Source organism: Xylocopa sonorina, chromosome 5, assembly GCF_050948175.1.
Source record: "Xylocopa sonorina isolate GNS202 chromosome 5, iyXylSono1_principal, whole genome shotgun sequence".
Lineage (NCBI taxonomy): Eukaryota > Metazoa > Arthropoda > Insecta > Hymenoptera > Apidae > Xylocopa > Xylocopa sonorina.
This window is the reverse complement of record NC_135197.1, coordinates 11,121,608-11,137,633: the sequence shown is the minus strand read 5'-3', so window position 1 is coordinate 11,137,633 and position 16,026 is coordinate 11,121,608. Positions and strand designations below refer to the sequence as shown.

Sequence of the window (16,026 nt, the reverse complement as noted above, 5' to 3'; positions counted from 1 at the left end):
TTTTAGTAATATTTTTAATTGTTCAATTATTATTATACAAACTATGCGGTACTAGTCAACGATTTTGACTGCTTTATTTACCTCTTCGTGATTTACGAAAATATAAAATACAATTTTGAACCTTCTCTAGAATATACGCACTGATCTATTAAAATTTATTCTCACTGTTATCCCTTAAATGAATGCTTGTAACAAGAAGAAAGCTTTTATGTTATTATTAATTTATTCCAATAATTAAATGTAGATAGAAACAGTGAAGTGTTTAAGTTATCATAAATATGAAAAAAGTATTTCATATTTGTTTCTTGTTGTTCAAATATGATTGGAGAACACTTGTAACGATTTCTAGTTTCTACCAATCATAATTTCTCATGTATATTGAAAAACTTTATTTGAGCAGTGAAAAAATATCTCTCTTGATATTGTCTGATATAAAACAATTGTTTGATGCTGCAAGGGAAAATATATAAACACTATATAAATGGTTCAATGTTCGTTTCAAGTTAGCGTGAGGTTTAAGACGTCAATGGCTTACGTTCGTCGTGCATGTTGCTTATAACGATTAAGTAGTAAAGAAATAGGTTTCGTGGTCTGCATATTTTCACAAGTTTGACAGTAAACGACAACATAATGGCTGGAATTCGGGATGAGATTTTAGCTAACTTTCAGGTGATTTATTTCATGTTTGATGATTCGTTAATTTCAAATACAAAATAAAACTTTAGGTTATGATGTATTCATTAATGACATTGACAGTAGCAGAAACTTATGAATATAAAATGATATTTCCCATGGTCTATAATTTCTTCAAATTTAAATGATGCTTAAAAGTATATAAGATCATTTATCTAGCATTTTATGGTGCCTATTTGTACATATTATTAAACTGTTTTATGTATGTATGTTAGCTTCTTTGTCCTGTATTGTTGTATTTATCAATCATGAAAACAGAATGAGAACACAGAAATGAATTCAAATTAATTTTACCATTAATTAAGAGAAAATATATTTGAAAGTTAATTTTATAGTAACATTGGTTAATTTTAATCAGCATAAGTAAATATAAAATACTCTTTTAGGCATGTACGGGAATCGATGATGTTGGTGACGCTCTTAAATATTTAGAAGAATCAAATTGGGATTTATCGGTAAATTTCTTGCATTTAAATTTATTTATTTAATACGTTTAAAAATGTAAGAGTTAAATTTAAAATACTTTGTATTACATCATACCAGACAGCAGTAAATCAAGCTATGCTTCCTGGTACACAACAACTGCCTTCCGAAATAAGCCCAGATATTGAAATGATAGAGGAAATTGAAAGAATGCCTCAACTGTATTCATTACCGTCTCAAACCAATTGTGATTCCAAGAGTAGTTCCAAAATGGAAATAACAGAAAATTCAAAACCTGGAACGAGTAAACCTAAAAGTTGTGTAAAAGAAAGAACACTTACATTCCACATTAATCACCTTAATAATGAATATAAAATAAATTTGTCTGAATTTTCATCGCTGAGTAAGCAATTATCATCTTTATTTTCTGCATCATTTTGTTTATTACACTTAAAATGAAAGTTATATTGTATACATATACATATATTCTTTTTACAGAGGATCTTAAACAGCTTATATGGGAACAAACAAAAGTCCCACCTTGTCAACAACGTTTATATGGGTGGAAAAAAGAACCAAAATCAGATTATAGATCATTACAGTCATTAGATTTACCTAAAGAAAATACATTGTACATGTCTCCTTTAGCAGAAAATGTTGATTTAACGACTGATATGTAAGTAAATATTTAAAAATTTAATGCATATTATATATTATGCACATAATTATATATATGTATATATTTATTTTTTTTATTAGCGTGAGTTTGTCAAATCGCATGACTCAAACATATACATTAAACATTAAAGATGAAATAAACAAAGAAACATATAATCTGAAATTTCCTGGAACAAATACAATCTTGGATGTAAAATCTGGCATTTACGCATTAACAACTGTACCAGTTCGAAATCAGCAATGGAAGGGCTGGCCAAGTTCTGTAAAAAGTGATAGTGTTATGTTAGCCCAAAGCGGTATTTCTTATCCAGAACATGATTTGTCTGTTAATGAACTTCCTATGAAAGAAGAGAAAAAGGTATTAATAATTATACTGCATATATATGTGACACTAAAATAATGGTACTTTATTTTTAGGATGTTATAGACCTTGTTGAGAGTGACAGTTCTGTAGATGAATATGATATAGAAGATGATATTTTTGTAGATAATGTCAGGTCTACAAAAACTCTGCGTCTTAGTGAGTGGAGTCTTGAAATTTAATTTTTCATTATGGGTAATATGTTGCAGTATTTTTTTTGTGTTAAGTACTAAAATGTAACATTTTTCATAGTGCCAGAAAATGTAACAGATGAAACAATAGGTACTATGCACTTTTCGGAAGAATTTGAAAAACGGTATGGGCCAGCACATCCAGAATTTTTTACTGGTACATTTAAAGATGCGGTTAAAGAATCATGTTTAAAGCCAGCAAAGGAGGTTTGTAATTCATCACCTTGTACTTTAAACAGTATTTTGTATGAAATACCATAACTTTATAACATTACAGAGAAAACTGTTAGCTGTATATTTACATCATGATAATAGTGTGTTAGCCAATGTATTTTGCACACAATTGTTAAGTTGTGAAGCAGTACTTCAAGTTCTATCTGCAAATTTCATTGTATGGGGTTGGGATATTACGTTTGAATCCAATAAGCAAAGGTACAATTATTTATTTTATATACATAGTTACATAAAATATAGGGGATATTTTTTATGATGCAAGATCTCTTGATTATAAAATATCTTTGATTTATAGATTTCTTTCATCTGTAAATCAAACATTAGGATCATTTGCAACATTAGCTATGGAAAATATAGATGTCAATACTTTACCTGCTCTTGTAATTATAATGAGAACTAGATCCAATACAGAAATGTTTACAGTAATACATGCTAATGTGGGAGTAAATGAACTATTAACTAACTTAATTCATGTTGTCGAAGTTTTTCAGGTAAACGAGACTTTAATTCATTGCTTATACATATATTAATGCAAGACGTTCATACGATATTTTTTATTAAATTTCTATTTTTGAAAAACAGGAACAAAGACGTACTGATATTGGTGTTGAAGAGGAGAGACAAGCTAGAGAGAGAGTAAAACAAGAACAAGATCGAGCATATCAAGAAAGTTTAGCTGCAGATAGGTACATTAGGAAGACATGATTTTAAAGTATATAATAATTTAGTAAAATAATATATTACAATCATTGTAGAGCAAAAGAAGAAGCGAAACAGATGCAAGAAGAACTAGAAAAACAACGAAAAGAACAGGCTGAAAATGAAAGATTAGCTGAAGAAGCGAGGAAAGAAGCTCATAGGCAAGCAGTAGAATCGAGTTTACCTCCTGAGCCACAACAAGCAACTGGCGATGGTGTACTAAAAGTACGAGTACGGTTACCAGCTGGAAAATTTTTGGAACGTAAATTTCAATCCGATACACCATTGCAGACGCTTCTTAATTTCCTTATTGTGGAAGGTTATCCAACAGAGGAGTACAAAGTTCTGTGTAGTTGGCCTCGAAGGGATGTAAGTAGATGATGTAAGCACTTGAGTTATTATTATATAAATGCGCTTTCCGCTTAATATGAACATGAATTTTATGTTTACATGTGTTGTCAAGTTATGATAGCTGAATTGAAAAATTTAGTAAAGTTGACATTTATTCGAAGATATTTTTATTTCAGTTAACATCTATGGATTCGAAACTCACTCTTATGGATCTAAAATTCTGTTCTCAAGAAACAGTAATTTTAGAAGAACGATAAGTAACTTGTAATTAAATTAAAATGTAGAAATTAAGCATTGCAATATTCTGAAAGTGTTATTTATTTAACAAGTTTTGAATAGTTATCAGTTAGTATGAATTTCGTTTACTGTGCAACTACATTTTTATGCTGTATTTTTTCGTACTATTCATTCGTACGACAAGTGTAGTCTTATATTATAAAAAAAAGTCCTTTTTATGCATGTGCATTGTATATTTTAAATTCCTAAAAATAAATTACATTTCAAAAAACCTCAAACAAAAGTAGCCTTTTGTTTGTCGGTACCATGATTGCAATAAGCATTTAAAGATATATATTAAATACGAGTTTCAATTTGTATAAAATATAAATGAAATTTGTAATAAAAAAAATATATTTTGAATAATAGTAAAATTTTTTAAGAATTTTTATTATAAATACAAAGATGCAGCAAAAACAATGTCACGTTTTATTAGTTTAATTGCTTCACTAAATTTATTCTCTAAATCTGTGTTTCCAATGTTTTTTGCTGCTTGACATAATTGCCTAAGAACTTCTTCTAAACGTCGCATACATCTTATAATTGAACCTAGAATTAATTACGTTGGTCACAAAGAATAATCAAATATAAAAAGATATAAGAATGTACTAAATGAATATGGCAATTTAAAAACATACCTTCGAATATGTCAGTCATTTTACAAATTTGTAAGAAAGAAGCTCCTTTGCACCAAGCATATACAACATCCATTAGATAAGGTTTAAATCTTTCTACATATGCGTCTTCATCTAATTCTAGATTAGCTTCTGTAGATACTTTAGCTATTCTGCGAGCTAAATCCTGCATTTGTCTGAGTGGGCCACTTAATTCCTCTGTACTCTTAGGCATTTCATTCGATTTATCGTCACAGACAAAACAACTGATTAACGCTACCATTTGCGGCACACTTAACGTATTAAATAAACCGTTAAAAATCATTTCTGTCATTAGCAATTCATCAGCCCCGTTAAGTTCGCAAGCCACTCTGCCTTTTAGTTCTATAACATCTGAAGCTGTACAGTAGGCCATTCTTCGTAATACTCGCTTTCTACATTTCAATTCATCCATCTGAAGAATCGATTTGGCTTGTTTCAATTCTAGCTTAGCTTGTTTTATTTGTCTGCCTAAATCTTCTTTGTGTAAAAATTGTTCATATAGAATATTTACATTAGGATCCTAAAAAATGAAAGACGTTGTTACAAAACTATTCGAATTGAAAGTAATACATAGAAATAAAAAATGATCGTTTTTTACTTTGTGTAAAGGATGAGCATATAATCTTTCTTCTAATACTTCAATTTTTTTAACAATATCTTTGAAAGCTTCATCTTCGATATGCATATCTGTAATAGGGTTCAACAGTGGTGGTCCATTTGGGAACCTTTTCTTTACTTCTTGTATAGTTTTTAAAACACTTTTCCTATTGTCAGAAGGTCTCAAATCTTTTGGATAATATAATCTAAGTGAACTAATTTGAGAAATTAATGTATGTATAACAGGGACTACTTCCATATCACCTTCTTCTCCTTCACGACAAGGTACAGGGCATCCTTCGCTAGATTCTTTAGAAATGTGCAATAGTATATCAATAACAATAACGGTGTTTTCTTTTGTTGGATTTTTAGGATTTTTTTTCTTAAAATTTACGATAATACCCCAATCAAACATTTCACTTTCATTTTTTACCTAAAATTATCGATGTAATTACTAGAAAGTATTGAAAAATGTAAATAATATTTAAGTACGTACTTTTACTAATCTTCCAGGTTGTAAAAATGGAAGTAAATATTCTGGTTTTGTTAAAAATGATCTAAATTCAGCGGTAAGACGATCAAGTTGTTCGCGTATGTCATGGTAGCTAGATATCTGATTATACTTATCAACAGTCACTGCATTGTATGCAGTTTGCAAATCCTTCACTTCTACAATAATTTACGAAAATAATATTTAATTGTAAACTGTAATATTAAAAGAAAAAACATATAATCTACTTACTATTATATAGATCTGGAATGGAGGCTTGATTTTGAAACTGATAGAAACTCCTTTCAAGCATATATTCTGGATTAATTTCTTCGACTCTCAAAAGATTTAAAACCATGTTGTAAGTTAAGTGAAACGCTGAATTAATAGGATCTGGTTTACCCTGTACAATTGCTTTACCAATAACCGGGCTAACTTGTTCGTCTATCATCAGTATTACTATTCCTTTTTCGTCTAAACCTCTTCTGCCTGCTCTACCAGACATCTGTATATATTCGCCAGATGTAATCCAGCGAAAGTCTTTGCCATCAAATTTTCGTGACGCTGTAAATAAAACTGTTCGAGCTGGCATATTTAATCCCATAGCAAAAGTTTCTGTCGCGAACAGTGCCTTTATTAGTCCTTCGCCAAACAATATTTCTACAGTTTCTTTCAAAATAGGTAAAAGTCCACCGTGATGAATACCAATTCCTCGTCTTAAAAGAGGTAAAACATTTTCAACTTGTGGTAAACGACGATCCTCTTCATTGAGAACATCCATAGCATTATTGAACACTTCATCTACTAATTTCTTTTCTTCTAACGTATTCAAATCTAATTTAGCCAACTGCATCGCATATATTTCGCAATCTTTTTTAGAAAAACTAAATATAATTACAGGCGCAAAATTCCTTTCCATAATCATTTTAACCATTTTAAAGATGTTCGTTTGCCCAGCATTTGATGGACGAATACCACCTTTACGTCCTTTAGTATCTCCCTTAGCTGCATCGCCATGCTGTAGACAAGCCATTGCTCTGTTAAAATTTTCTTCTTTAAACTGCCCCATTTCATCTACAACCTGCATATAAATACACATAATATAATAAATGTAAGTTCTGCATTTTATACTGACTAATTTTTTTATCATAATTTACAAACCAAGTGGATTCCATCACCACCAACAGGAAATATATAATGTTGCAGGGGTGTTGGTCTATAATCTGTATAAACAACGTGACATGGTTGCTTATGTAAATGTGCAACCCATTCTACAAATTGTCTAGCATTAGGTATAGTAGCAGAAAGAAATACATAATGTACATTGTCTGGTAATAATATTAATGTCTCTTCCCATACAACTCCTCTTTCTTTATCACGCATATAATGAATTTCATCAAAAATTACCCAACCAACTTCACGCATGACCTAAATAATTATGTGTATTATTTAAATTATTATCAAAAGAAAAAACATCGATTGAATTATATGTATTTATAATGTAAAATCTTAAAAAACCTCGGATCCTCTGTACAGCATGTTTCTTAAAATTTCAGTAGTCATGATAAGTACACTGGCTGTTGGATTAATTGTAACATCTCCAGTTATTAAGCCAACATCCTTAAATTCTTCATAAAATTCTCTGTACTTTTGATTACTCAATGCTTTTATAGGAGTTGTATAAATAACTCTCTGCTTGTCCTTCAACGAACATGCTATTGCATACCTGCAAAATTTTATTTTATTTACATGTATAACCAATAACAGATAGTTTTATCTAATTTAGTATTTTTTTATACTATAACACTTACTCTGCAACAACAGTTTTACCAGCTGATGTATGCGCAGAAACTAAAACCGACTGATTATTTTCAATACACAATATTGCTTCTTTCTGAAAGGGATCTAGCACAAATTTGTACTCCTTTGCTGGTTTGCTTTGCTTACTTTCTAGTGGTACATATTCATAATCTGGCGGCACTGCAACTTCATGAGTACATGACTCTATTGTTTCTATTGTATGTATTTTTATACGTGATGCTAATTCTTCTATACTATGAAAATGAAAAAAATATATACATAGATTTTTAAAAGACATTTGTTAAATAATCCAAATAACTATTGAAATGAAGATTCTTATCAAATGTAATTATTATATCTTACTTTAAATCCTCTAATATGGGATCAGATCGCAATTTTTTAGATATGAATTCATTGGCATCATTTTCATGTTCTCGTTTAGTTCCACTTTCTGCATCACTTTTCCTGTATATGTATTATTTTTTATCATTGAAAATGTTACCATAATTTGTTTTCAAAAGGTTATGTTATAGAGAGGTTAAGGCAACAGTTAATTTTTTACCCTTCCTTTAATGATGTAGTTGAATCTCCATTCTTTGGTTTCACTGGCGATGGAATTAACTCTACTATTTCTTCCGTTTTTTCGAAAACATCAAATAAATCTTCAGTAAAATTAGCCATTATATAAATATATAATTATATTCCTTAATAAATGCACCTGTGCACTGACTCTCGTGCATTAAGTTTAATGTTTACTTCTCTCTCGATAATTTATATCGAAATATATCGAATGAATCGATTGCTTTTAAATTTCGATAAATAATTCGAATCTTTCAGTTAAATAATCTCGTAGTTACTTCCAAGATGGACGTATACAATCTAATAGTGCAGCTTGATTTTTCGTTGAATCGATATTATTTGTATATTCATAAAAAATATTAAAGACATGATCAAATTGGAAGTTTAAATTGATGCAGTGAAATCATGTAACTAAGCATTGAAACACATTACGTATCTACACGTATTCCGGTAATGTCTTTTTTATTTAATATCCTGCAGATCAATAAGGTTTAAGTTTTTCAATCGTATGATTATTCGTTGCATGACAGAAATTAGTATTAGGAAACAATTTTTACAGCTTTATTTTTTTCAGAATGAATTACTAAATATTGCTCAAGTACGAAAATCTCTTTAATTAATTTTGAAAATAAGAGATTTAACCGTACGAAAAGTTTTTGTAACAGTTGCGTGAACGTAACAACACGAAGAGGAGAGGGAGACCAGAGCTCTCAAATTGGTGGGACTTACGAGACGAAGAAATGGAACTTTCAGTTTCCTTTGGGCGTTCGTGAATGTATCATCGTGAGTGTAAAAATCGCGCTGGCACGCGCGTGAAAGTTTCGTCTTCCGAGCGCCCAGCATCCTCCGCGCACAAAAGTTCATCAACGCAAGGGGACAGTAGAAACAAAACACACAGGTATTTAAGAGCATGCGCGAATTTTTTATAAAGCAATTCCTAATTTTTAATTCAATTCTCATTTTAATTTAATTCCACCCTTGGTCAAGATATTGAACTTTAATTGTACAGTCAGTCATTTCCTCGCAAATGCTTTGATCGACATTTTTCATTTTCCCCGTTTTACCCTCTTGAAATAGCAAGTGGCGTCAAGTTTTAGATTTCCACATAATTATGAAATATTATGTTTGATTCAGCATGCAAGAATAGTAAAAAATGAAGGTTTAATTGCTTGTATAACTTTCTTTTTCAGTGAACTTTACTGTTGAGTCGTGAGATACTGTCTTTCAGGAACAATTTATATATATATTGTGATTCCTGATATGCATATATTTTTGAAATTAGTCATTAATATGTAGACGATGACCTTTCGTCAAATATTCATACAAATTATTCAATTAAATCTTGGAGCGCATGAATCAACACATATTTATACGCTATATATTGCTACGTTTTAATGACAAATCGTGTCTACCTGTCAGAACACCTGCACTTTTATTATTGCGACGCTGTTTAGATATACATTGTTTTGACATCTTTACGTTTCAACAATGACATTCATAACTCTTTCTTTTTTAATGTCCATTGCTTAATTGGTTGAATACTAAATTAATTTATAAATAATTGCTTACTTCACAAGCGTTTCACCGGTTGATAAACTTTACACGAAAAGATCATTTAGACTATCGTATTTATAGTTGTGTATTAAACCGTAAATAAAATAAGATACAAAATATGGATTTAATAATTTAAATATAAACGTGAGAAAAATTTGTCAAAGCATGTATTTTGCGAATATATTACATCCTGCGGTGAAAAGGGTTGCGAAACAAAGTGAGTCTCAACAGAATGGCCATATGTTAGAACCGAAGGACGAGACTATAAGAATATAAGACGATCAATGGTCTCCGAGACATCGTGCCGTGGGTCGAAAAGTCAGGGTCTGCTATCCTCAGTCGATCTTTCTCAACCACCGATATCGTTCTCCGGAGAAATTTTGCTCGTTCGTTTTCATGATCGTCCGATCATTATTCTTTCATAACTTAACTCGATCCTTTGAATTTACTCTTTTTTTGTAAATATGATCAAAAACTTAAACTGTACTGCAATCTGTAGCATTATCGGAATTTAATTGAAATTTGTAACATTTTTTTTAACGATACTCTGAAGGTATATTTATCAATATTCTAGCCGATCTGTTGGATTAAATCGAAGTAAAAAGTGTTTGATTTCGATATAGTAATTTTTATGAAATGATTGCAGATAATTCGCACGGCAATTAAGAAGCAGATGTAAAATTTAAGTTTCAACTCTGGGGTTGGGTTTGTTAAACCGCTACGTACAGTTATTAAAACAGGTAATCGTTGAAAATGTAAAGTAATACCTTTAGATTTTCAAAGGAAAATGATTTAAATGTCAATTATTACTTTGAAGACTTATAGTTGTTAATGAATCGTACGATGGCTATCGAAGTACGCACACGGTATAGACCAGCTAAACTGACGTAATCTTCAGGCTGGTACCTTGGATATACAGGCAAGTTAACTGCCGCGAAGCAATTGTTATTTTTGTATGTACTTTCTCCGGCGAAAAGAAAAGCCACATTTTGCCCTGTGGACATTTAATCAATTCCGACGCGAAGTTCGTGTATATGTATATCCGTTCAGTGAACGGATCACATGAATCTACATATATGAAAGTTGTGTGCTTTACCCGAGGCTGTTTTACCTTTCTTATACCACCGCAAGAAAATGATTAGCGATTTTGTGTGAATCTGTATCCCCCATATTGACTATTACAAAAATTAATTTCGTCGTGTATTTCTGCTGATTGATACTACATTGTTATTGATAGATTTTTTATCAATTGTCAGTTATTAATTTTGGTTATATTTGCCATGTTCTCTTTTCAAATAACAAGTAATTAATTTATGTATACGTAAAAATATACCTAATTAATTAACTTTACTGTACATTTCCAGGGAACGATATTATGTCATCGTTAACCAGGCTTTCTAACGATTGTCAATCACTGGCTTTAATAGTACGTGCCTCTTTTCCATTAAAGGCCTTCAAGTTTCTCAAATAAAAAGTAACGAATCTACTTGTTGGTGAAACATATTTAATTAATCACGTTCATCGTACAACTCCACGCAAAGGTCTTATGTCATTTTTAGTAAAACTTTCCATTAATTGTCAAGTACCGATTTCATGAATGTTTGTCACTTTTCGCAGGTGTTCAGGTTTTACGAATAAAGAGTAACACGTCTGCTGGTGTGTTGAAATATTTCGTTACATCAAATTATAGAGCAGCACGATGGAAATCTTTTGCTACGTGCAAATTTATATTATTATCATAACTTATCTAACTATCTGTGATCTTAGTTCGTAAATGAATCGCCGGAGACACTGCAAAATATAGTTAATTTATGAAATAGGCAAACAGAAGGAGGAAAAAGAAAGATTTATCTGATTAGAAATTACGTGTAGACACTTTCGATCACGTGAAAGTGGACACGAGAATCGTTCCTTTTTTTAATCTCTGTTAGTTAACTAATGGGACAAGTTCGCTCCTTTCAGAGTATGGCAAAGTAATATAACGGTATATAGTAGCGGGTCGAGTATTTATTTTCGGAGTACGGGGCAGTACGTTTTCACGGGGCAGTCCTGAATGAATGCGAGTGAAAGTTCGTGAGTTAAATATTTTTTGCGACTTCGTTTTGTGGACCACTGGTACCATACGAGCTTCCTATTATAAAATAAGTTGCTACATACGCGCCACGCATACTTTTTTAACGACAAATGAATTGCACATAAATCATGCGTGCTGATTTACCAAAACTGATCATAGAATCGCGAGAAAAACAAAAACCAATAAAAAAAACAAAGGATGCAAATTGTGGAAGAATTAAAAATTGTTTCTTCTACAAGTGAAATGAAATATTAAATTATCATCAAATTCAGAGAGATTTCTTTCTTTCTTTAAACTACAAATTCGATTGGATTGCTCGATTGATTATTGTTCTTCTTGCTCCTCTTCTGATACGCAAATTACTCTGTACTTAAGAACTTATTGTTTACTAGTTCGATACAGAAATTCTTCGATTACATAACATATCTGTGTAATATCGAGCTTCTGGCTGGAGTCGCATTCTTTTCCATGCACAGGACTTTTGTAACGTCAATCGACATTCCAGGGTGCACTGTGTAATACATGAACATCGAGGAGCGGGCTATCGCGACGTGAAAGTGGCCAACTGGAAGTGGCGGAATGTGGAGTGCTGGGCGCTACGGCGTGTACGTTGATCCATGGTACTAGGTAATTGGAGTACCTACAATTTTTATACTTACGTATACATTTGTGTGTTCTGGATTAACTTATATAGCAGGAAATTTAACTTTCCATGCATCGTGTTGTACTGATAAATCCTCGTGTCGTTTTAATTTTCTGTCTGTTATGTTCAAACATTTTTAACATAAAACGCAAATAAGTTTTGGTCTATGTCTCTATGTCGTTTTAAGAAAAACTGGTTGATCATTTTGTACCATCTATTATGCCATTTAAGGAAAGTGTCTAGTTTTTATATAATAGTCCTTCTCTGTTTTGCACTTAAAGCAAGAAAGTATCGATTGTGCGGTGACAAAATCAACCTTCGAAAAATTGTTGCTCGGAATAACAATAACTGATTCTTTTAGGCGAACTCCTTCCTCCCCAATTGCTATAAAAGTATATATTATTATCCCATGTTTTCGCCAATCGGCAAGGAATGTCCTAAATAACGTAATACTTGTTTCATATTGTCCAATTTCTTACGTGAACATGACGAATGTGAAAGCGACCTTGAATCCTTGGATCATCCACCGCATCAATACTAAACGGCACGTCCAATAGATGTCTAGCAAAACGTTTCTATCGAATAAATCAGATAATTGTGTATCTAAAAATTCTATGAGAAATTAAAATCACGTGTACATAACTAATTAATACAAAGAATTTATAATACACAACATGAGAGATAAAGTAAACTCGTAAAGCAGTTTTGTAAATTTTAGAAAACTTCTTCCCAATGTAACAACTTTTATATATATATATAAATTATTTTTAATTATGTTAAAATAACTCTGTTACATTTATATTGTCACTGTACACACTAAGGCTAATATTGTATTTTACAGCAACAACACGCCATCACGCCATCAGGAAGACACCAAAACGTGACGAAATGTTAATGAGAATCAAGGAGCTTGAAAACAAAAGTGCGCGGCTTTTAGCCCGCGATCGATGATTTTAAAAGAGTATGCAGCGGTGGTTATTAGCTCTAGACGAACCTGCATCTAACCCATGCAGTAATAGCATCATCAATTTCGAACCATCGGGGTACGAGTATATAAATTCGAATGCAATTAATACCCAACTAACATGCAATAATTTAATGTTCAAAAATTACTTGTCTAATTCACGATCGCCAATGTGTTACTAACAAATTGAAATTGGTAATTTATACGCCATTCATTTTGCTTTTAATTTTGTTCAGTCAACCGTTCCGTTCAATGTGTACTTTTGCCTTCAAGATGAACGGGCAAACATTTAGTGTTATCGCTTAAATAAACATCAACGCGAATCGAAATTAGCTATCAATTATACACAATCTTGAATCCAGTCACAAGCGATGAACATTGTAACGTATAAAATAGATTTACTCTAGTGGTGTTGGACAGACGCGTAAAAACGCGATACGGTGCTTTGAGACTTTATACGTTGGGAATTTATCATAGACCGTACTGTTGGACTGTAACAGGTGATGCTGGAACGCGGGAAATTTTGTTCCAGTGCCGCAGTCGCAACGGCCTTGGCAGTTTCAGATGGGAATCATCCTAATCCAGACAGTGAGATTACCAAGTTATCTTCACAACTGCCGAATGACCGATATGCTTACAATGCTGATAATCTATATGCTGTCCCGCGTATCGATTTACACGATATAGAATGGTAAGTAATAGTTGATGGTCATCCGAAATAATTATATAAATTCTAACATATCTTTAAATTATATTTAAGTATGATTAATTATCTTTAGGATAGAAGCTGACTCCTTGGAGGCTGATGTATCAAGATTCGTAGCTGGCTCGTCAACGGCAACAACGACTACAACGCGAAATAATCCAAGAAGATGTTACCGCACCTCGACCAGTTCTGGTTACTCCAGCTATTCTCCTCCACTGTCGGCTGGTTCGTATTCTTGTTATGCGTCAGCAGTCCCCGGTCAGAGTTTTTTTCGAGGTGTACCTTTAACAATGAAGGATCAATTCAGCGGAGGTCTCGCTGTGATACACGAGAGCGAGGCAATCCCACGACCTATATGGCCTACTGCATTACCAGGTTCACGCGAACTTTATCACAACGACGAAAATCCGGAATACGATAGTAAGTATTAATATTTGTACATGCCAAAAGCAAAAATACTAAAATATATCTGTATTGTGATTTGTAATAGCTTTGTATGCGTGTTGCGGATGCGGTTGCGCGTATACCTATTCGTACTGCGATTGGGATTATGAAAAATCTGTAACAGGCACATCAGCACATGATGTCTTAATTGAATTATCTCGTACACTGAATTCTGTGATAGAAGGCAAAAACGTTATGACACCCGAAGAAATCTTACACAATATTTCGCACAAGGTTGCCCAAGGGATTGGCTTAAAAGGAGGTCTTTACGAGTACGTTTACCATAATTCATTTTTGTCAAGCAAGCGATCGTTCTTAAACGATAAAAACTCTTGTCTGTTAAATTGCAACAAAAATTCATCGTCAAAAATTAATCCGGTAAACTCGAAGCTTTATAACAATACACGACAATTTTATCTGCACAATCCATGGTACACTTGTTTGTGTACCTGTGAATATACTAAAAAATTTCTGTGGCCCTCGAAAAATGATGGACAAACCGAGACAAGTGATGAAAAAAGAGGGAAAAAAGAAAATTCGCCTGTTGTACTTCTGGTAGACAATCATTGTCAAGGAAGGAATTCAGAATCAACATTACAGAACGATAAAACTGTCACCGAGTCGTACGTTTGCAAATGTTCGAATCGTGTGAATTCTCATGATAAGAAAATGCAAAATATGTACGCGACTCATCGTATTAAAAGTGACACGAAAGAAATGGCTAACACAAATGAGGAGACCATGCAGAATCGGAATAAAATTATTCCTAACGAACCAGAATATACTATGGTAAGTCTGTAAAACGTAGTTCATGCCAGATTCTTTAATTTTTTACCTAATATACATTTACTTTAGTTAATATGCATTTACTTCCGTATATATATGTATATTACACATATTATTTTCCATACATATGTATAAATCGTTAAGTGCGAACAGCAGTATTCACAATGTCAATGTAACCAACGTATCAAGACTGATGTTTCAGCAGTTGGAGTGCAATGACGGTGATTCGTTCAAGAAGAGTATAATCTTCTCAGCCGGGAAAAATAACTGGGATTACCGTATGCGAGGATTCGCTGGAGACTTAGATTTTACGCTAGACGTTTCACGAGCAGAACGCTTGGGTCGTACAATCGCTAAAGCAAAACGGAAACGGCAATGGTGCAGAACTCTAACTGCCTTCTTCGGACTAGTCTTCTTCGTTTTAAGTGTTGTCATTGTCTCATTAACCGTAACGAGGGGTCGCAAAATATTTGGAAGCATGTAATACAATTTAAGAATTTATAATTATCTAATCGAAATATTCTCCTAAATAACTATAATAGTAAAAATACTGACTGACACTTTACATATATATATATATTTATATATATATATATTTCTTAGTACCTTATATCGCTAAGTAAAATTAACAGGATTTAAATCCTGTTAGTAATATGTGGCTGTGACCATGTTCTTATGTATGAATATTAATACGCAATGTATACCCAAATAAAATGATATCGAACAATAACTCCCGCAGTGCCAATCCTGACGTGCTGATGGAAGGTAGTTCTTTTTTTACTCCACGTGTATTGTGCTTAAAAATCTAAACGCGTAAAAAAAATAGG

The 16,026-nt window shown here is 32.3% G+C and overlaps 3 protein-coding genes and 1 long non-coding RNA gene across 8 annotated transcripts; 3 read left to right on the top strand and 1 right to left on the bottom strand.

Annotated features, from left to right (window-relative positions):
- Positions 1-369: 369 nt before the first annotated feature.
- Casp (Fas associated factor casp) lies at positions 370-4,280 on the top strand. 2 transcript variants are annotated; one of them, XM_076896023.1, is made up of 12 exons: positions 370-669; positions 1,080-1,148; positions 1,237-1,519; positions 1,615-1,792; positions 1,876-2,152; positions 2,212-2,314; positions 2,408-2,553; positions 2,624-2,778; positions 2,876-3,071; positions 3,163-3,266; positions 3,336-3,661; positions 3,807-4,280. In XM_076896023.1, the coding sequence occupies exons 1-11, from the start codon at positions 631-633 to the stop codon at positions 3,658-3,660; spliced, it is 1,875 nt and encodes a 624-aa protein (XP_076752138.1). In that variant the 5' UTR covers positions 370-630; the 3' UTR covers position 3,661; positions 3,807-4,280. The 2 variants fall into 2 exon arrangements, with proteins under 2 accessions (XP_076752138.1, XP_076752137.1); XM_076896022.1 differs by having other exon boundaries at positions 371-669; positions 3,336-3,648.
- Mtr4 (exosome RNA helicase Mtr4) lies at positions 4,261-8,275 on the bottom strand. The gene is made up of 10 exons (XM_076896021.1): positions 8,012-8,275; positions 7,813-7,914; positions 7,461-7,703; positions 7,168-7,375; positions 6,811-7,077; positions 5,902-6,730; positions 5,656-5,828; positions 5,161-5,592; positions 4,545-5,082; positions 4,261-4,455 (listed from the first exon to the last, which is right to left on the bottom strand). Exons 1-10 carry the CDS (start codon positions 8,128-8,130, stop codon positions 4,298-4,300), a joined length of 3,069 nt encoding a protein of 1,022 aa, XP_076752136.1. The 5' UTR covers positions 8,131-8,275; the 3' UTR covers positions 4,261-4,297.
- A 369-nt stretch (positions 8,276-8,644) lies between these two features.
- Positions 8,645-12,270, top strand: LOC143423594 (uncharacterized). Its single transcript, XR_013101840.1, has 2 exons — positions 8,645-8,926; positions 12,162-12,270. It is a non-coding gene; the product is annotated as an uncharacterized LOC143423594 (long non-coding RNA).
- LOC143423593 (uncharacterized) lies at positions 12,162-15,945 on the top strand. 4 transcript variants are annotated; one of them, XM_076895032.1, is made up of 6 exons: positions 12,162-12,283; positions 13,141-13,342; positions 13,796-13,954; positions 14,043-14,389; positions 14,460-15,202; positions 15,405-15,945. In XM_076895032.1, the coding sequence occupies exons 2-6, from the start codon at positions 13,263-13,265 to the stop codon at positions 15,681-15,683; spliced, it is 1,608 nt and encodes a 535-aa protein (XP_076751147.1). In that variant the 5' UTR covers positions 12,162-12,283; positions 13,141-13,262; the 3' UTR covers positions 15,684-15,945. The 4 variants fall into 4 exon arrangements, with proteins under 4 accessions (XP_076751147.1, XP_076751146.1, XP_076751150.1 ...); XM_076895031.1 differs by having other exon boundaries at positions 15,402-15,945; XM_076895035.1 differs by having other exon boundaries at positions 15,389-15,565.
- The last annotated feature ends 81 nt before the right edge of the window (positions 15,946-16,026 follow it).